At 45.1% G+C, this 22,084-nt stretch overlaps 1 protein-coding gene across 1 annotated transcript; it reads left to right on the forward strand.

The window, feature by feature from the left end:
* Positions 1-20,568: 20,568 nt before the first annotated feature.
* Positions 20,569-21,862, forward strand: LOC133907570 (ethylene-responsive transcription factor 1-like). Its single transcript, XM_062349637.1, has 2 exons — positions 20,569-20,901; positions 21,002-21,862. Exons 1-2 carry the CDS (start codon positions 20,634-20,636, stop codon positions 21,619-21,621), a joined length of 888 nt encoding a protein of 295 aa, XP_062205621.1. The 5' UTR covers positions 20,569-20,633; the 3' UTR covers positions 21,622-21,862.
* The last annotated feature ends 222 nt before the right edge of the window (positions 21,863-22,084 follow it).

Consider the following 22,084-nt stretch of genomic DNA (forward strand, 5'->3'; position numbering starts at 1 on the left):
ACGCGGACACAGATGTATGGCTGCACCGTCTCTTAACATGTAGGGTAGGGAGGCGTGGGCCGTGGCGGTCGCGCGTGCTGGTGTACGGGCCGGAGTGGTGGACTGGGTTCATGGGGGAAAGGCAGTTTTTGTGCGTGGACTTCGTTCATGGTGTCTTCTGCTAGAAGCCAGTGACCCTTCGATGGGCTCCAGGATTTGGGCATCTAGAAGCGTCCGATCGGAACTCCACGGCTCGGATGAGATGCTACTAGAACTTTTTAGCTTACTAAGGTCATCTGTTACAGATAGAAAAATGAGAGATACTGTAATAATGATATATGATATTATAATAATATTTTTAGGATGAAAAATTTAAGGTAGCTGCTGGAGATGATCTAAGTACATGTCTATACACAGTAACAGAAAAAATTATCAGATAAAATAGTTGACGGATAAAACATATGTATTATAATAAAATAATAATCAATTTGATAACATAAAATTGATGGATACATTCTGACAATATAGAAAAGTAATCTAAATCGTACACGCTATCAATATAGAAAAGTAATCTAAATCGTACACGCTGACTGGACTTCACACTTTCTTCAATGCAAAAATCTTTTTCTCCGAATAATCTGTCCAAAGAATCTTTAGTATGCTAAGTATTTGAACTAAAGTTTCTTACAGAATATAAGTCGGCTAAATGGACTTAGTAAGAACACTCGTTATAACTGCTTTTAGTTGCTATTATTTCCGGTACTTGAACTCTAGTATGTAATTTCGTTACGAAAAGGTGATGAAATTCGGTGCACCCCCGTTATGGAAAAAGAAACATAGCCCTGATGAATTAAGTTTCTCTTCTAAAAGAATATTTTCTGGATTTTTTTTGGAAACAACGGTATCATATAAATTCTCTATGACTTGTGATTCGGTATTCCTATTACAAGAAGGAAGATATAGATATATACAATACTGTGGCAAACAAATATGAATTTAACTGCCACCCAACAGAGCAAACAAATACTTATCAGCCCCAATGAGGATACTATTGTGATCCTTCTCAATCATCCAAATGCTTTCCGTGTCAAATATCATAGAAAATTAAAATCAAGAAAATAATTCTGAATATGTATGGGGCAATACATAGAGGGATTCAGCAGTAACTTACCGAATGGTAAAGCTGAGATGCTGTCGATGATATAGGAACCAGGGGTTCCTGAGTCTCGAGATCAGGACAGCACAACGTCACGTGGTGCCATCCCTCAGGGATCATTTCCCCGATGGTCGAGAAAAGACAGTTTCGGAAGGGGTGCTCGGGTCATGAACAGTTGGCCCCCGAGTACCCGGAGTTCCCCGAGGACCTGAGAAGAGCCGAGTCCGGGAGGGGTGCTCGGGGCCATAAACAGTTTGCTCCCGAGTAACCGGAGTTCTCCGAGGACCCGAGAAGAGACGAATCCGGGAGAGGGTGCTTGGGGCCAAGAACAGTTGGTCCCCGAGTACCCAGAGTTCCCCGATGACCTGAGAAGCCCCTTACCGGTGGACCCCACAAGGACTCTACGGTGATGTGTCAATCGGTGGGAGGCCCGACGCTGTATTTAAGAGGGTGCGTGGCCTGTCACATCCAACCACTCCCCCACACGCCTGTCGTACTGAGTACGTTAGTCCCTGCCACCGCCTGGCAGGAAGGAGTGAGGACATTTAATGTGATGGGTCACATCGCACATCACCCTACGGGGCCCATAAAGGAAACAGCTTGAAGATATCGTCGCTGGGCTCGAGGCGTATCGCCCGCCACCCTGCCGCGTCAGACCGTGTCAGATCTGCTCTGACCGGACGGGCATGCGGGGATATTCAGCAGCTGGCCGATGCCCCCCCCCCCCCCGCGCTTGCTAAAGTTGGGGTGTAATGGCCGACAGGACCGTCCAAGGGCGCATTTTCAACCCCTGTAACATAAAACTGTAGACCCAAGGGCGCATTTTCAACCCCTGTAACATAAAACTGTAGACCCATAATGGTTTCTTTCCATTTATGGCTTACGGAAACTTGTGCCCCCGATTTGGGCACGCCGAGCCTCCCCCGGTAGAATAAAAGGGGGAGCACTTTGTAGAAAAGGAGGTCGAAGTCAAGCCAAGTAGAGGCTCAGAAGGTTGAACAAGCTCAGAGAGACCGACACTTGAAGACCGAAGCTCGAGACTTGATAGATATATAAAAAACCTTGTAACACAGAGATCCAAACAAAGACATTTTAAGAGCATTAATAGCACATCAGACACACAGGAGTAGGGTATTACGCTCCGTGCGGCCCGAACCTGTCTAAAATCCCTTGTGCATTTACTCCTACTAGCCGACGATCATCTGTCCCCCCTAGATCTCGTACATTCGCATTAATCCCATGTACGAGGTAGATCCAGAATCGGCCCCCGGCCGAATCTCAAAGGGGGCCCCTCAAGATCCCCGCTTGCGGTGTTCATCTATCGACAGCTGGCGCGCCAGGCAGGGGGGTTCCATCCTTGAATCCACCTCATTTTTTGCAGGAAAAATGGCGGGCGGACATCGTCTTCAACGCACTGACTCAAACTCAAGCAAAGAAATGGACAACGTGGCCCAAGAGGCCCCAGCTCCTGCGAACCCTCAGCCGCGTCAGCAGTTGGCCCGTACGGCGCCTCCCTACACCGAGGACAACGGTGCTGGGCCCAGCGGGGCCGCGGCCGCCGCAGGCGGGAGGCAAAACCCGCAGGAAGTAGTAGTCATCTCTGCCGCGAGGTCGGCGTCCGAACAACGCCGGGCGCCGTTACGACGTAAACTCACCTTCGGTGATGCCATCCCTGGGAGTGCTTTGCTTGCGGCGCAAGCACTCCTTAGGCACACGCCTGTCCAGGCAGCGGGGGAAACACCGGAGGGCTGTTGGCTACGGGAGGTGGTTGACTTGGTGGGCACTGCTCACCGGCAGGTACTTGCCGAAAGTTCCCGCGATACCTCCCACCACGTTGCAACAAGAGCCGGACCATCTTCGGGTGGCGATAGAACCGGTCGGGGGGCTCCAAACGGAGTGCCGCACCCCTGGTCACAACAGGAGCTCAGGACCTCTACTTGCACCTCAATGAGCGGAGGGCCGTCGAGAATGCGCGTGTTACTCTCGAGCGCCACTGGGAGTCCCAGCGCGAGGCCGAGGCAGAGGACCAGGTTTCCTCTATGCCGGCCCGCGACCGCCGGGGTTCCCCGGCGCGCCGGCGTTCACTCCCCAAGGGCGCAGCCGGCGCCGTGGGATACGGCACGGGCTGCCGAGCGTTCACCAACGAGCTCCGCCGGGTCAACTGGCCCACGAAGTTTCGGCCAGAACTACCGGAGAAGTACGACGGGTCCATCAACCCCATCGAGTTCCTCCAAATCTACACCACCACTGTCCAAGCAACGGGCGGGAATGAAAATGTGATGGCCAATTACTTCCACGTGGTCTTGAGGGGCTCTGCCTGCTCTTGGCTTATAAACTTACCCCCAGGATCTATTTGCTCCTGGTATGATCTGTGCCACCAGTTTGTGGCTAATTTTCAGGGTATTTTCATGCACCCCGGCCTGGAGTGTGACCTCCATGCTGTCAAGCAGTGAGTGGGGGAGACGCTGAGACGGTTCATGCAACGAAGTGGCACAAAGAGAAATAACCCAATGCCACATGCAACTTGGGTGTAGACGTGATCTTAGACTTTTTCACTTTAACTTCATATGAGTCGAGGTTGATCTCCATCTCAATAATATGAAAGCAACAAGACTGAGTACGGAAGGTACTTAACAAGTCCTATCACTACTTTAACAGGTTGAGCAGATGCATAAAATAGGTAACCAAGGAATAAGCCATAGGACTACAGTTTGGGTGTAAAGCCAGTTTTACATGCAGTGTGAATTTAGGTGTAATACTTGGTTTGAACCAGTTTAACAAAAGACATATTTGATTGATAAGCTTTGTTTGGTCCTAGGGGAAAGATATCTGTTCCCCTACAATTCCCATCTTTTAGCTAGTTGATAGCTACTCCAACCAGTTTCAATAGTATACAGCCAACTTTCTCTAAAACATGGGCAAACTTCCCACTCACACATCAACAGGTTTGCACACCACAAAAGTAACCATTGTGAATCTATAACTTCACATGTTCATGATGTGGACATGGCTATTCGAATGGATTTGCACTCTACAAAGATTGTACACTGTACCCATATGATATGCTCAGCCTCCAACAAGTTGCAAGGGGCGGAGTGAATCTTATCAAGATCCCGTACCCATCAAACATGTTGCTATACGATCCACCCACGGGACAAACAAGGGTCTAGAGCATTGGATTAATCGCAGCTCGATGACCATTGCAGTGACACCAGCCAGCTCTCGTACTACGCATAGTAACAAGTCTTTTCCTGCATTCCCGTTGCATCCCACACCTCCAATTGGATACCAAGCTCAGCTAACGGGATGTGAGATCAAGTTCTGTTCATACAAGACACATGGTTCCATGGGATGGCTTAGCACAGTAGCTCAACGATTTAGTCCTTATAAGGCCGGGGAAAGCATCTTCAAAACAGCAATCCACCCTTAAGGACTTTCTTACCATGAGGTATCCTTCCCCAAAGGAATACTCGCATGAGATAGCCTCCAACTTTAAGAGGACTACTCATCTTCACCAAAGCGGCTTTCAAGGTTTTCTTAACACCGAACCATTTTCCACCACATACATCATCAATAACCTCAACACATTTCACTCATTTGCAAAGAAAGTGACCATAGTAATAAATGATTAAGTGCTCTCTGATGAGAGATCAAGCATCTCCTAAGAGAGCAGAGTAATTATCCCTAAACATACTAGTTGACAAGGTTTCATCCAATATCATTATATCAGGTGTTGGGAGAAATATAGGTTACCATTCGAGTATTGCGATTAGTGATTGTAGTATAGCTCAGTAATATGGTTATAAATAATACTAGCATTTAAAGAAAAACTGTTATATATAGCATGCATGTATAACTATTAGGTTTTAGTTCGTCATTTTATTATATTTCAATATAATTAAGGAGTTAGGACTTGTCTTGATGAAGGTCAACTAATGATTGTTATTGTCGTCCGAATCTCCTGGGTTCTACATCATCGGGTCCCACCTTCAGTTCCTTCCTCGCATCCTTACTTAGATTCTTGGCTTTTAAATGTACATAGATTAATAACGAAAAGTACACAACGACTAAGTAAAGAAACACCAGAACCAAACCAAAGGAACACCAAAGCGAAAGAAGAAGAACCGAGAAGACGACGAAGGCTAATCTAGTGGGAAGACGATCAACAACTCTTAGCTATACGAAACTGACATATAGAGTCTATCGAGGTTATCTAGTGAATATGGGTTAAGTAGTTAACGGGTTGCTTTATTAACTTAGAGAAAGCTTAACCAAGTTACTATCGACAAGGTGAGCATCAGTTATCTTAACTATTGAAAGGCGACAGTTAGGATTTCTACGTGTAGCTGAGTGTGCGTGTATAGACATATATGTATGTGTGATACTTACATCTATATGTATATGAGCATGTGTACATATATACGTAAGTATAACTCTAGGTTATTATATGTGCTTAAGTGTCGGATTAAACATGTAACTAAGTAATTAGGTTAAACTATTCTTTAAATTTAATTATTGCTTATTAAAAAGGAATTTAATTAATTAATTACTAATTTTAAATTATTCTATTATATTCTAATAACTGGTATTTATTTATCTAGTAGCTACACTGGTTAACTTATTTCATTAATTATACTAAGATTAATCTATAGTCTATAGCATGAAATAACAATCTATTCTAAACATTAATTAAAAGCAAACCTTTAGTTTATTCTAAAAACTATTCTAATTAGCAAAAGGATTAATCTATACATAAGCTAGGTTAACACGTGTGACTATACTATGATTATAACCTAAACATAATTATTGAATTAACTAAACTCAACTTTATCTTTGGGTGAGGCTCAAAGTGAGAGAGAGGGAAACAGAGAGTGAGACCAGAGAGGGAGGTGGTGGATCATAGAGAGGAAGGGCAAACTGAGAGAGAGAGAGAGAGAGAGAGAGAGAGAGAGAGAGAGAGAGAGAGAGAGAGAGAGAGAGAGAGAGAGAGAGAGAGGAGGTGCCAAGAAGGATGTTGTTGGTGGGGATTCGGCGAGGTTCACTGGCGGTGACCTGGGGGTGATTAGTGCTTGCTTAATGGCACAGGAGAATGAGGCAATGACGATTGGGGGAGGCAGAGCAGGGAGAGAGAGGTGCGACAGGGATGGAGATGGCTGGAGGGGTGAGACGCTGGCCAGAGAGCGAAACCGGCTGGGGTGCAACGGTAGCGTAGGAGGTGGCAGGAGAGGACAAATGGAAGAGAGGGAGGGAGGTGTCAGAGAGAAGAGAGCTCGACGGTGGGCTTCTCGGATGAGTAGCTGGTAGCACAGAGGAGCACGTCGGTGGTGGGAGAGATAGTGCAAAAGATGGAAAAGCCAGCCATGACAGAGGAGGGAGCATGGCGGGCTCAACAGAGGCGATGACTTGAGCCTTGAGCCAGTAGGTCCTCCAAGGCGGGACGGCGGCACGGACCCGGCGGGGAAGGCCGAGATGGAACATGCATGGCGTGTGCCCGAATGGCTGGCGGCGGAGGGCGACGCGCGTAAGGGCGAAGGGCATGTTGGTTGAATGTGCTAGACAAAGGGGGGCGAAGGGAGTAAAGGGGCTCACCGGGGATGGGCAGTGAGCACGGTGGCTCAGCGGGGAAGGCTAGAGTTGCACGTGCGCTAGAAGGACGTCGTGGGCCTGGCTATTTGGGCAACATGGTGCTGCGTGGTGCGTCGGCCTGAGAGTGGCCGAGCGGGGCTGCAGGCTGGGAAGCCAGGCGGCGGGAGTACCCGACTGAGTTGCTAGTGGTGATTGCGTCTGTGGATGTTGGTCTTCGTGCTGGGATGCGAAGAGGAGCAGAGGAGTTAGAGGACCAGTGTTGCTAATCTGCGTTTGTGATGTTGGGTGTATGGCGTGAGGGGGGGAGGCTCTTTTGCAGGTGGAGTGAACAGAGAGCGGAGTGGTGGCGTGGTTTGTTTTTGCCGCTCCCGTGCGAAAGATTGGTTATGGTAGTGTGAATGGGAACAAGCGGTGGCGGCAAGCTCTTTGTTCGATGAGGATAATGTAAGTCCTCTGATGAACAGTAGTCGAAGGAACGGTAACCTAAAGGGATGAACAATACTTACAATTATGAACAGAGTAGAGAGAGTGAGAGGAAAGCTCTAAGGGAGAGAGAACAGAGAGTGAAAGATCTTATGAAAAGATCTAAGGATACAAAGGGAATGATCTGAGGACTTGAATAACAAATTTTCAAATAAAAGTATTTGAATTTGAAACTGGATTTCAAATTAAATAACTTGAATTGAATTGGATTATGGTAATTCAAATTGAATTTGAATTAGAAATTGACATTATTTTGGAACAAGGATTTAAATTATGAGATTTGAAGTTGAACCAGGATTTGAAATGATCTGAATTGAATTTGCAAAGTGATTAAACTAGAAAGCATTTGAATATATCTCGAACGATTCAAATTGCATTCAAATACGAAATCGATGAGGATTTGAATGAATCTAGATTTGGATGGGATTTGAGATAAAGGAAGAGTCAGGAGATCCTTTGAGGGTTTGATATAAATTCAAATAGAAATATTTGAATTTGAAACCAATTTAAAAAAACCCTGGATATTGAACTAAGATTTGAATTTGTTGGAGATCGAATTTGATTATAGGAAAAAAAAGGAATTGGTTCAAAATAATACAAATAATTGAATTATTGATCAAAGTCAAATATAGGGATAATTCATTTGAATAGCTTGAATTATGGATTTGAGCTGGATTAGAACATCGATTCTCAAGGATTGTATTAGATTAGGATTGAGCCGTAAAGAACTAAAATGGATTCAAATTTGAGAGTCATTCAAATTCGATTCGCCACACAAGGAAACAAGAACAACAAGAAACAAAAAATGCAATTACTCAATTTAATGCATGGTTTAAATTTAGAAATTAACCCCGATGAATTTTAGAATAAATAGTCCAATAATATACATGTATATATGCACATAAGAATATATACATACACATATATATTTCCTAGATTTTATTTTGACTTAATTAATTAAGAAAAAAGTTTAAACAAGAGTGAATTTTAACTATTTTCTAAATACTAAAAACGCACGCTGTTACATAGCCCCCTTCCTACTTGGCCCAACCGAGCTCCCGCCCCTTCTCCCACTGGGCCTGGCTCCTTCCTCTCTGCTCCAGCCCAACAAATAGAACCGGCGCAGCCCAACCTTTTCTCCCTACCCCTCGCACCTTGGGCCACACCTCGTGCTCGGTCCAACTCAGGCGCGTCCGTACCAGCCCAGCCCGACACTGCCTCCCTCCCTTCCTTCCAACGACGAGCGGACCCCACGATCCAGATCTCCCTCCCACCTCCATCTCTTGCTTCGCTGCTCATAGTCTCGCACTGCTTTTTCTCACATCCACGACTTCCTCTCCCTCTCTCTGCTCTCACAAGCGCGCAGCCCGGGGCGATGCACTGATAGCGGGCGACTTCGGTGGCCACTCCTCCCCGGCTGGACGACGGTCACGTGGCCACGCGCCAAGGGATTCCTAGTGGGCGTCTCCCTGCCCGCCGTCCTGTTCATGGGGAGTGGGGCATGCCCCCATTTTCCACAACAAACCTCCACGCCACCGCTTTCAATCTGCTAGCCTCCACCGTAGGGATCGTCACCGAGAGCACGAAGGGCACTGTGGGAGGACGCCTGGAGTCGTGAGGAGTCTGGGGACCCGAAGGCGAGCCGTCGTCACCGCTGTCTTAATCTCCTCGCTGCCGGCCTCCTTTCCATCCCCACGAACGCCGGTGACCTCCCCATCCCACTCTTTCCCCTTCTTTGTAGCGCCCTAGGGATGACGCAGCCCACCATCGAGCGGCTGCCCATGGCTAGTGGCCGTGAGCGCCATGGCGGCGAGCTCCTTGCCACCGGCGCCCAATCCTCCTCTGTTAGGCCGGCCTTAGCGCCATGTTGTTGTGCGATGGGTCGCAAGCTAGCTTAGGGTCTCTTTTGCTGGGGAAATCGCATGTAGTATGGTGGAAGTGCTGCCCAATGTTTCCCCACGGTCCTGAGCATATCCGGCCGCCATCTGGGTAAGCTCCGGTGGCCAGTTGACGGCATGTACCAGTAAAATAGATTCCCTATCACGCGTAGATGGCCGGCCCATATCCCTTGTCGTGGATTGGCGTTGGGAGCTCAACTCCGGCGAGGTTGCCGGTGAGGCGCCGCTGTGAGCCTAGCTAGGAGCCCCTGTGCGCCTTTTACTCCGGCTAGCCAAGCAGGATAGGTGCCTTGGCCCGATCAGACTGGCCCAATAAGCGGGCCGGCCTGTTGGCACAACGCGGTGGCCAGAAGCCCCTTTCCAATGAGCCGGCTTTCCATCCATGGCCCACAAACCAAAACAGCCCTAGGCCATTTCCACCTCCGGGCCGTGTTTCCCTTCGGCCCAAACCTAACCAGGCCACCAGTCCTTAACCTTTTATTAGCCCTTTCCCAAATAAAAGAACCATGGGCCTACTATTCATCGTGGGCCAGATTACTGTTTAGTGGTACATATATCGTGTGTGAGCCCCACCTATTGAATAGTATCATTTCAGAATTTTTTAATTAACTTTAGATTAATCTTACGGGAATCATAACTTCTTCGTTTTAATTTTAATTGTAACGATTATTTCATCTATCTAAATTCAAGATCGATCTATCTATCATAATATGATATCTATTAAGATTTATTTGGTTTTTCGGTGGTGTTATTTGGTTCTTCTGTAGCATAACTTGTTAATCTTAAATCACGTTTTGCAGAGTTGGAGGACTTCGCGGAGGATCCAGCGGATCCTGATTTCGACCAAAGACTAGAGAAAGACTTCGGAGAAGACAAATCCTATCTCTTTAACCAAGTTGAACCTAAGTTTCAATTATCTAAAAGATCAACTTACAATATTGACATATCACATATCTGGTATACTTGTGCTATTTGAACTACTTTTAGTAATTAAAACCTAACAAACAATTGACATGCCCTAAATGTTTATTCTGAAACCATGTCGTCCTAGGACTACATGTTGTTATCTATATTAACGTCAGACGAGGTCTTAATATCTAATATGCTTAGGATTGAATGCACCTCTTCCGAAATGTCACATTTAGAAGACATCTCTTTAGAGATATCGCTTCATTAAATACCAATTCATATCAAATACCATGAATCCTTGATGATTGTGAAATCATTAATATACCATGCATAGTACTTGTTGCTTCATTAAATATCAATTCATATCATACACTATGAATCCTTGATGATTGTGAAATCCTTGATATACCATGCACAGTACTTGTTGCTTCATTAAATACCAATTCATATCATACACCATGAATCCTTGATAATTGTGAAATCCTTGATATCATATGGGATATGGTGGGTGGTGTGTGTAAAAATGGTGAAAACTATTTTGATGGGGACATGTAGAGTAGTCCTCTGGTGAGGATATTCTTAGGGTTCGAGTTACCTGCATGGTACTCGTTGCTAATGTTGAAGATATCTATCTTAGCTGTATAAGGACTGAATCATTGCGTCGTCATGCTAATCCACCCTAGTGTAACCATGCGTCCTGATATAGGTAGGATTTGACTTTTCTATCTCCCAACTAAGCTGGGCATTTTACTAGGAGGTTAGGGGAGAAACGAGAACCTAAGCGTCTGTCTGGTTGTCTATGTAGGTATTTACCGACACAGACACTCTATGCTGATTAGTGGGGGAGTGCACCCACTACGAGACATGTATAATTTGGTGTGTCTCAAAGTAGTGTCGACAAAGAAAGATGATTAAAGTGTCTTAGTATGAATCACTCTTCCGTTTACAATGGTTTGGAGGTTGAGTATATCGTGTGGGTGCAGTGTGCAACATCTATAGAGTATAAATTTATTCGAATAACTCCACGGTCATAGACATACAAAGAGATGACCGTATCCTTGACAGGTGAGAGTGTGGATTAGATGTTCGTATGATAAAGTTGCTGATTTAATCTGTCAAGAACTGAGTGATACTGTAGGTATGGTAATGTTTTTTTCAATAGAAACATATAGGCACACTGCAGCTAAAGGGACTATTAAGATGAAGTTAACCTCTTTTGTAATCTTCTTCCAAGATCGATCGATGATCTGTTGCGAAGGCGCTAGTACATTCTATTCTTGTTTTTTAGGCACCGTGACAAAAGACACAGTACAGTGCATCGCAGGCACAACAAGACTGTTGAGGTAGAGTACAAACACTATAGATGGACCGGAGTACATCACAAAATAAGGAGATGTTCAACCGTCAAAGAAACAAACCAGTTTGGATTTTAGAACAACGTTTATGCTACTTAAGCTTGAAGCTACATGAACTTTTTAGAAAACATACACCAAGCCTTGTGTGTCCTCGGCTTCTCACTTAGTCACTTGCTGAGCCAAAATCATCACGCTACCAAGGGTCGTGTTTGCTTAGAACATCCCGCTCACTGGAGAACAGGAGTTGTGCCTCCCCGTCGACACTTGCCTGCTGCTGAGGAAAAGGAGAAGAAGACAGAAGGGAGTAGGAGGTAGAAGATAAATCTGACATGAGAGTCCAATGGCAGAATAGACATTTCAACATTTCTCTCTTGTATTCATCCGGAAATGAATATTTTAATGTGTACGTTGTCTCATGACAAATATCTAACTTTTGGAAGTGCCTGCCTCCAAAGATCAAATCAGTATCAACCCAACAAAAGTCATGAAGTCAAAGTGTCCCATAGCAAAATTTGTCTTATCAATATACCACTCTTTTTTTTTTAAGAATTGCATTACATAACTTCGATGAAGTAGCTTAAGTTGTAGAAAACACGGAGCAGCAAAATACACAGCACAAACTAAATTGGATTGATATGCTGGGTCTGCGGAGCATCCAATCCTTCTTCTTTTTCTAAATTGATGTCTTATAAAGCAGTTTTTTCTTTGTTTTAATTTATAAAATCCCTCGCCATTTCCAATAAAATTATATAGCCTCCAATCAGTATATAAAAAGATCGATAGATTTTCTCCACGAGTGTGACCACTTGCATGGCTGCAATTAAACAAACATAGATCGCATGCACAGGCACGTTGTTGGTTAACGCTAGCTAACTTTGGTCTATCCAGTTGGTGACCCAAGCTACTCGGCCCTATCTGACTTCTTGCGAGTTGCGACCTTTGCAGATACCACTTGCTTCAAACATGGGCGGCAGTCGCGGTTTAAGAAGTCTGCAAACTCGTTAGTTGTTTTGACTGCGCACTGAAGTGGACGATATTGATGTGGTTTGCTATTATCCCGGCCGACGGTACCGGGGAGGTGGGGGGGGGGGGGTGTCGTTATCATACAATGTTCAATTCCCGTTCCCGTTCAAGGGCTTAGGCTGTGTACACCTCACAATGTTCCGTTGTCTAAACGAAGTTCTTGTTCGGACTAATCGAGTATCCCATGTGACGGATACATGTCCTCAGTTCAAGGAATTTTTTTAATAATATTATTTAATTAGAAAATTGCAAAACATAGCTAAATTCAAAAAATTGCAAGAATTGGTACATGTCGGCACACGGAATACCGACAAGGGACCCGTCGGTATTCCGCATTCCAACAGCCTATGTGGCACTGGACCCGATGGTCTGTCGACACGTAAAATACTGACATGTTGTGGGCCCAGCTAAAGGGGTGTGCCACGTATAATGTTCGTACAGCGTACTGGCCTATCAGCATTCCACGTGCTGACAGGTAACGCATCATGACATGTCATGTCGGCATGCGAAATACAGATAGGTGCCACATTAGGCCTATCGGCATTCCGCGTACTGACAGACCTTTATATAATCCATGGTCGCTGATTTCTCTCCTACGCGTGACCATACACATCGCAAGCAGCAAGCGGCATGGGGTGACATGCGGCGTGGGGCGACGTGCAGTCGAGCGGTAGCGGGTGAAGGCGTCCGGCGGGCAGAGGTGTCTGGTGGGCAGCGGTGACCAGCGAGAGCAGCGACGGCCAATGAGTAGTAGGGAGCAGCGGTGACGGGTAATAATTTTTTCTTTTTCTTTTTTTGAAATAGTTAGAATAGTTAAAAATTTATGAGTATCTAGAAAGTAGATGTAGTTAGAAAAATTAGGAATACCTAGAAAATTAGAAAAGTTTAGAATAGAATAGGAACAAAAATCTAGAATAGAGTAGAAATATTAGAAAAGTTAGGATAGAAAATTTAGAACAGAGTAAATCTAGTTCGGAAATTTGCAGTAGTTAGAAAAATTAGTATAGTTAGGTAGAAAATTTAGTATAGTTTGAAAATTTAGGTTAGAATAGTTTGAGTAGTTTGGCAATGTAGAGTATTCAAAAAAGTTTGAACATTTAGATAATTCAATGTTAGAAATACTTAGAAAAATAGTTAGAAAAATGAGAGTAGATAATTTAAGAGAATAAGGATATGAAAATTATAGTAGAGTAGGTATGATTCAGAAATTAGCTATATATAGAAAATATAGTGTAGTTAGTTAGAAAATGTAGAGTAGTTGGGAAAGTTCAAATATTTAGGTAATGTAGAGTTAAAATATGTTACTTAATATGATTTGAAAATTTGATATTATTAGACATACATATTTGTTTTCGATGTAGGAATTGTATATTTGAATTGTTGTGGATTTTCGTAGTATTGTATTTAGAATGGAAGGAGGAAAAAATGATTTTAGAATTTACAACAGAAAAATTTAGATAGTGTAGAATAGATAATTTAGCATAGAGCATACATAGTTTGTAATTTTTCAATCTTTAGTCGTTTGAAGTCGAATTGTTATGAATGGAGTAATTGTTTTTGGCAGCAATACATTTAGAATTATATAGTGTCAACAGAAAGAGTATGTTAGTGATGATATTTGATGGTTATGTAGAATACAAGTGATGAGGTTGAATAGAATTTGTGGTCGTAACTATTGTATGTTGATTACAAATATTTAACCTGACGGAGTATAGCATGTCTATTGAATCAGGAATGTCGACCGTAGTTGGCTTCAGGGTTTTTTACGGCTCTGGATATGTTATGCATTGTGACAGGGATCTGAGTAACTTCCAGTATATGGACACAAAATTGCATAGTTCAGGAGAGATTCGATGGTCCCAATTGTTAGGTTGGTTGTATAATCTGCTACAACTCAATCTAGCACATCAGCGGTTGACGGTGAAGGTTTTGATTCCTAGACATCGAGAAACTGCCTGGCAGTGGGAGCTCTTGGAAGTTATATGTTCAAAGCGATGGCAGTAATTTGTGTCATTAGGGTTGAGACAGGGTTTTTCCCATTGTATACTTATAGAAGCGAGTGATGTTAGGTCCATAGAAGCTGGACTTAGCACCGTGGAAGTTGTTGGTAAAAATGTTGTCCATGAGGAGGTGCATGAGAGTGTGGTTGCGGAGGTATCTCTGCAGACTAGTGCACCAGTTGAAGTACAGATTGCAAGAGAAAAATGTAACGACGGGGAAGAAATTCAGGTCACGAAACATGCTGATCAGGGAGAGCAGGACGAGGCATTAGTGGACCAGATGGAGGCAGATAACAATGAGTTCCACACATTTGTTGCCTCAGGTGCAGGAATCCCGGAAGAATGGTCGAATTTTGCTTTGGAGAAGTTGACAGTGAATGATGAACATGAGTCAGTATTGGAGTATGATTCCATTGTGGTGACCAAAGGCCAAATGTTTCATGACAAGGTCCATCTACAACATGCAGTGAAGAGATGGTGTTTCTCGGAGGTGAGGGAGTTCAAGGTGGTAATATATAATCCTTGAACATACGACATCAAATGTTTAGCTGAAGATTGCACTAGGCGAATTTATGGATTGTTGCTGAGATGTGGCACAGTATGGTTAGCGTCTATTGTTGAGCTACATACTTACAACTTGAGCTGACCTCTGCGCTCACACAAGAACATGATCACTGATTTTGTTGCAAATGTGATGTTGCATGACAAGGGCAGAATGGGTATCATAAGGCATAAAATTACAATGGAATACATGTTATGGCTAGAGGACAACAAGTGCGAGTGCACTTGCAACAAGCCATCACTGTTGCATTTACCTTGCTCTCATGTGCTAGCTTGCTACGTGAAGGACAGCATAGAGTCAGAGTATTTTGTGTCACCATGCTACCGCAAGGAAGCCATACAAAGTACTTGGTCCTGTGAGTTTCTTGGGTGGCAGGTGGTGAAGGACTTCATGAAGTCGCCTGAAAATCGTCCATTTTGGATTCTAGATCCAAACAACAAGGTTGACACAAAGGGACGACGCAAGACTCGACGTATCAAGAACGATATGGACGATGCTGAGGGAGCACGTCCCCACAAGGAGTGCTTGGTATGGAAGGTCCGCATGCTAGGGGGCAGTGCGAGTAGTATCCAGTAGACACTCTGGCATTATGCGAGAAGGTTAGGCATGTCCCGATACGCCAACCGAAGAAGAAGAAAAATCCATAGATCGAGACTATTATTTGAAGCATGGCATGTTTGTAATATTCGTCTGTCTATGTGTTGGAGCACTGTAATGTTGGCACATTGTTGTATTATGTAATATTCGAACAACGTGAGTATGTATTGTAATATTTTGGGCATATTGTATTATGTACTATTTAGAGTTACTGTACAATCTGAGTATGTGATGTTATGTATTATTATTTGTGTTTTATTTCTCTCATGATCAATTTTTATTTTGCATATTCTGCATCGCATTACTATGTGCTTGTCATATTCCTTATGTTATACAGTATAATTTTTTTGCTTATAGGTATGGAGCTCATCGATCCTGTGATCAATACGACACATCGGACACACTTGGACGACATGAACCTGTACTCGTGCTTGCACTTACGTACTCCGGACACCTTCTGGAGGCTTGATCATCATTGAATCCCAAGGTAATACCTTTGTGCATTATATGTGTGTTGCTGTAAATCACTCGATATTTTATTCACATTCTTTATTTTTTGTAGGTTGAGGGCATCAGGTCTCCTTCCTTTGGCCCATCTACTCAACCCGACTAGGGACTGCCCCCCTGGTTTCTCCTTAATAGGGCACTACTAACAACACTGTTTGACCGCTGGAGGCCAGACACGCACACTTTTCACCTTCCCATAGGTGAGATGACTATCACGCTGCAGGACGTCTCCATGCTACTTGGATTGCCTATGGCAGGGACTGTTGTGTTCGGGCCGGACATGCCGAGTGGAGGGATAAGCTCCTCGCTCGGTTCCACGGAGTCATCCTTGAGAGCCAGCAGCCTGATTAGGTGGCCTTCGACACGGCCCATGGTCCATCAAAGGCCTAGGTGCAGTAGTTCTGGGCAGACCGCCTGACGCCAGAGTTAGAGGACTGGAGAGTGCAATGACACCTAGAGGCTTAGCTGCTCTGGTTGTTCGGGTGGATCCTCTTCACCAGCACGCACGCAAACCCTGAAGATGATGACCCTGAAGTTGGCAATTGATGACATTAATGTGCTTAAGCTTAAACCATGAGATATGTTCATACCTATATTTTGACTCGGTCTTTACACATGAAGTGACCACATGATAGAGCTTTAAGCATAAAATAATAACACCATTGTCCTGACTCTATCTTTAGACATGAAGTGACCACATGACAGAGATTCAAACATGAAATGACAATACGTCCATCTCACATCTTTAGACACGAGAAAACATAGGCGACGTTACGAGGCGACGCCCCATGGCACAAAGCAATCTAGGCCGTTTTAGGCACATGAGGTGCCGAATAAGGCACTGTGGACTGTATTTGGCACCTACCCTGGGTTTTTAGCACATGAGGTGCCAAATACGGGCCATAGTGCTGTATTTGGCACTCGTGTGCCAAAAATGGTGGGGCCGGCTTGTTTTCGGGATACAGTGTGCCGAAAATTCATTTTCACTAAATGAGGTGCCGAATACACATGCTAAAATTGTAAATACGGTGATATATTGTCTATTTTAGCAAATACGGTCAGGTATGTTGTCTACTTTGGGATTTTTGCTGTCTAATATGGTGCGAGCCTATGAGTATAGTATTCATCTATATGCACAATAATTTCAGACATGACGTGACATTTTGAGCCACAAAAGGTAGCAAGCAAGAACATGTGGTACATGTGATTGACCAGGACCGAGGAGGAGGAGGAGGTCGTTGGTGGCTAGCTGCAAGTCAACTGCACGGTGGGTCCGAACTCCGAACGCGCGCGATAGAGCAAAAGCAACGAACAGCGTGGGCGCGGGGGCGCATATAGGCCTGTGGGTTGGGACGTGTGTGGGGTCGGGCGCGCACATGGTGTGGTCGCGAGGGGGCATGCACGTGGCGCATGGGGTGTGCAGGCACATGGGCTAGGGTGCATGTGGGCCTAGGAGTTAGGCCGACTGGGTTGGGTCTAGGTGTAGAATAATATTCTAGACCCTAGGTAGAATAATATTCTATGCCACTGAGCCCAACACACGTGCCTTGTTCGACCCAACCCAGCCATGCCACCCCGTGCGCCACGTGTCCCCACGCCACCCTCATTTGCTCACACCCCACCCAGTGAGCCATGTGTCCCCGTATCACTCGTCTCATATGTCGCTCATCCCGTGCCACCCACTCAGTAGTTCTTCAGTAGCTTTCATCCAATAATTCTTCAGTAATATCTAGTAGTTGTCATCCAATAATTCTTCAATAGTTGTTTGCAATTTTATTGTTCAGTAGTTATGTCAATAGCTGGTATCTACTGAAAAATTGTTCAGTAGTGTCAGTAGTTCAATATTTAGTTGTTTCAAGTCATAGTTAAATTATTCAGTAGTTTGTGTCAGTAGTGTTAGTAGATATCAGTAGTTGCCAGTAGTATCAGTACTATGACTTGAAACTACTGAACACTAAACTACTAGACATATTGAAATAACTATTCAACATCTAGGGTGTAGAATAGCCTTTTATTGCTCAGTAGTGTTGGTAGTTCAATAGTCTAGTAGTGTGAGTAGTGCTTAGTAGTGTTTTGTAGTGTTCAGTAGTTTATTCAGTAGTATCAATAGTACTAGAAAATTATAGATACCTACTGGGCAGGCACGTGGAGCGGGAGCAGGTGCGCTGGGCAGTCAGGTGGGCCATGTGGCGCACACAGGCTCTCGAGCACGCATGGGAGGCGCGACTAGCGCGCCACATGGTGCACGCATGCGTGATGGTGTGCGGCGCGGCTGACGCGTGTGCATTGTTGCGGGGACACGTGGCACACTCTGGTTGCACGTGAATGGGCTGAGTCTGTGAGCTGTTGTGGCACAGGTGGACTGGGCTGGGTATTCTACACCTTATGTGTAGAATAGCACTACTGTGTGTGTGTATATATAAGTGCTATTGTACACCTCTGGTGTAGTATAATATTCTACACCTAGGACCCACCACCCAACCCAACTGACAACCTGGTCTAACCCAACTAACTAACTCAGCCCACTTCCCTCCCCCCACCCCACATACTATAGCACCTAGACCAACCCACCCCCGTGGCACTATAGCACCTGGCCGAACCCACTCCCAGATGGTTACTGTAGCAGCTGGACCAACCCACTCCCTCGTCGGTATTATAGCAAGTGGCCAACCCACTCCCTACCAGTTACTGTAGCATCAGAATAGGTCTTTGGTAACTGAAATGTTGTAATATTTTTACAGCGTGGAATTACTTACACTCAAATTTTACAATAATTCAGAAGTTTAAAAGTTATATTAAGAATTTGTTATAAGTTGGATTCAGTAGTTGTACATTTCATACTTCAGTAGCTTTGAAAGGAGTACTATGGAAGAAAGTTATTACGACCTACTATGATTTGGATGCCCCCAAAATTATACTAAATTTCTCGCTTCCATGCCATAGTAAATTTTGGTACTTAGGTTATTTTTGCAGCATCCAAATCATTTGTAAAGATGTCATGTGTTGGACTATCTAGGGCAATAGGATGCAGGTGCAGAACACATCTTAGTCGAGGAGGCTCAAAGAACCACAGGCTTTGGTCAGGTCAAGATGATCTAGCAACCTATTCTGATTGATCCCATCCTTTCTCTCTAGATCATCTACATGAATAAGATCTACTCCGGTAGCTATAGTTTGTGTGTGCAATGAAGAGAAAAGGTAGCAGAAAGGTTGGTTTAGTTATCAAGGCAATGTGATGTGATGGATAGATGACACTACACTTCTGGTCTTGACGTACATTGTAGGATGGCAATAGCCGTATGATGGTCTTGCGGGACATGTGGCACGAGTAGAGGGGTGGGGCAAGCGGGAGGGCATGTGACGCGAGCGTGAAAAGTAGGGCGGGGTCTGTAGGACACATGGTGGGAGGGGTGGGTAAATGTCCACAGCAAAACCGCCCTTGAGCTCTCCTCACATCCAAATAAGATGGTTTTGAAGGAAAGCAAATTTTATAGGACCTGTATTATAAAAGATCCTCTCCTCTGATGACATGTGTCCTTCTTTCTTTTCTATTCAGCTCAACTATTAGACCACGAAATGAATGATATGAATGGAGTCTTACGAGAATCTTTCTAAACAGAGTATTTACTTCCGTTTTGGAGTCATAGTGCATGCATGCGAACCACAACTATGATCGAGGCCGGCCTCTCGTGTGGCTGATTGAGCGACCCTCTGCTCCTTTCCCATTTTGAGGCCGGTCAAAATGCATTGGTTTTCATTAAGGATAGAAACGGATCGAATACGCATGGAATCGAATTTGGATTGTACGATTTACCATATTTTAATCCGAATGCGAATACGGATCCGGATATCCTCGAATACGAATACGAATCGGATAGTTCGAATACGAATCCGCATTCGGATATCTACTCGATCTTCGAAATTCAGGTCGGAAATTTAAATTTTGAAAAAATTTGACTGAAATTTGATAAAATTTGACTGAAATTTGTTCTAATTTGATTGGGCCGGAATTTTAGAAATTTTGTTCAAAATTCATGTTGGAAATTTAAATTTTTGATCAAATTTAACGTAAATTTGATGAAATTTGACTGAAATTTGTTTCAATTTGATTGGGTTGGAATTTCGTTCATATCTGAAATTTCTAAAACTTTAGCAAAATTTGGTTCCCTGATCGGCGGATACGGATGCGAATCGGATATATCTCGAATTCGGATATCCACATTTGAATCCGAATCTCGAAAACGAATTCGGATATATCTATTTTAGTATCCATTTCAGAAACAAATACGGATACAGATATCCATATTCGTATTTTAACAAATACGAAATCGGATAATTCGAATTTCCTGCCATCCATTTCCACCCTTAATTTTCATCTCCTATTTTTCCCTTTGAGCCGCCATGAAGGCGGGCTGCCGACCGTTTTCATAGTTGAGATGAGAAAATTGAAGTGACCCTTCGTGTATCCCAAGAGTCCTCAATGAACTTTCTATATAAAGTCCATGGGCTCGTCCAAACACTCACTCAAACCAAACCCCCCGAACCAAACCTGTCCTGACCCTGCTCAAAGCGCGAGAGATGTGTGGTGGCGCGATCATCGCCGACCTCATCCCAGCGGCGAGGCCGGAGCGGCGCGTGGCGGCGAGGCACCCCTGGACAGCCAAGAACAAGAGGCGGTGTAGTGACCTCGACAACGACGACTTCGAGGCCGCCTTTGAGAACTTCGACGGCGACTCCGATGAGAAAGACGAGTATGAGACGGAGGCCATGGACAGCTACGACGACGAGGAGGTGGAGGCGGTGCTGCCGCTCGGCCGCAAGCCGCTCTCTCCCCTGTTTCCACAAGGTGAATCATGTTTGCAGTCGCAGACCAGAAAAAGATGCCATTTTTTTTTTGGGCACATATTGGAGCGAAAAATTGAGACCGTCTTGTTCTTGGGTCGCAGGGCGCCACGCCAACAAGAAGGCCTCAGGGCGGTGTGGGAGGGGCGCGAGGCAGTACCGCGGCGTCCGGCAGCGGCCGTGGGGCAAGTGGGCGGCGGAGATCCGCGACCCCGTGCGCGGCGTCCGCGTCTGGCTCGGCACCTTCGCCACCGCTGACTCTGCTGCGCGTGCCTACGACGCTGCCGCTCGCCGCCTCCGCGGCGCCAAGGCCAAGCTCAACTTCCCGTCCTCCCCACCACTCCACCGCAAGAAACGCCGCGTCAACGCCGACGCAGGCACTTACTGGCCTTCCACCAAGAACGGTGCCGCGGCTTCTGCGTCCGCGTCCAACGATGGCGCTGTGGCGCCGGCGCCGGCGCTTCTCGGTGAGCCTATGAGCGTCGCCATGAAGTGGCCGACGAGCGTCGTCATAGAGGGGTTGTCTCCAGCCGTGGCGGCGTCCAGTATTCCCGACGACCCGGAGGTGTTGGACCCGTACGACTTCTACGGAGAGCTGACCTCCTACTTGAACGGCGGCACGTACGAACCGCTGGAAAGCCTGTTAACCGGTGGCATCGCCGCGGACGAGCTCGGTTCGATGGCTCTGTGGAGCTTCGGCGAGGACGGCTCCTTCTGTTTCTGATCCCGCGAAGGTCACGGCAGCATAGCAGCAATACGAACTTACGAAGCTTGTACAAACTTGTGTGTTCAGTTGCTTGTACAGAGGTCGATGCTTTAGGATCCGCGCTTCTAGTTCTGGCTGTGCCGTCAGGGGTTGTGCCGTCAGTGGCTTGTGCTGAATTGCTTCTAGCTCTGACTGGTATGATGTAAATTGTGGTCAATTATTATGCAGTACTTCCAATAACTAATTGACTGTTTTCAGTGGGCAAGTAAATTCTCCTATCTGAAGTATGATCAAGCAAGCCATGTGAAAATAGCACTGCACCTTTGTCGATTCAGCTACAGTACTTCATTTCCCTTCATTTCTGTTCATTATCCCACTGAGTTGTGGCATGGTCTGATTCTTGTGTCAAATTATTACTTTTTGCTCTAGCTAAGAAATTAGTTGAAATTGTCAGAACAAAAAGTAGCACTTTTTTCGGTGT

The sequence above is a fragment of the Phragmites australis genome, chromosome 24 (assembly GCF_958298935.1).
Source record: "Phragmites australis chromosome 24, lpPhrAust1.1, whole genome shotgun sequence".
In the NCBI taxonomy this organism is placed as follows: domain Eukaryota; kingdom Viridiplantae; phylum Streptophyta; class Magnoliopsida; order Poales; family Poaceae; genus Phragmites; species Phragmites australis.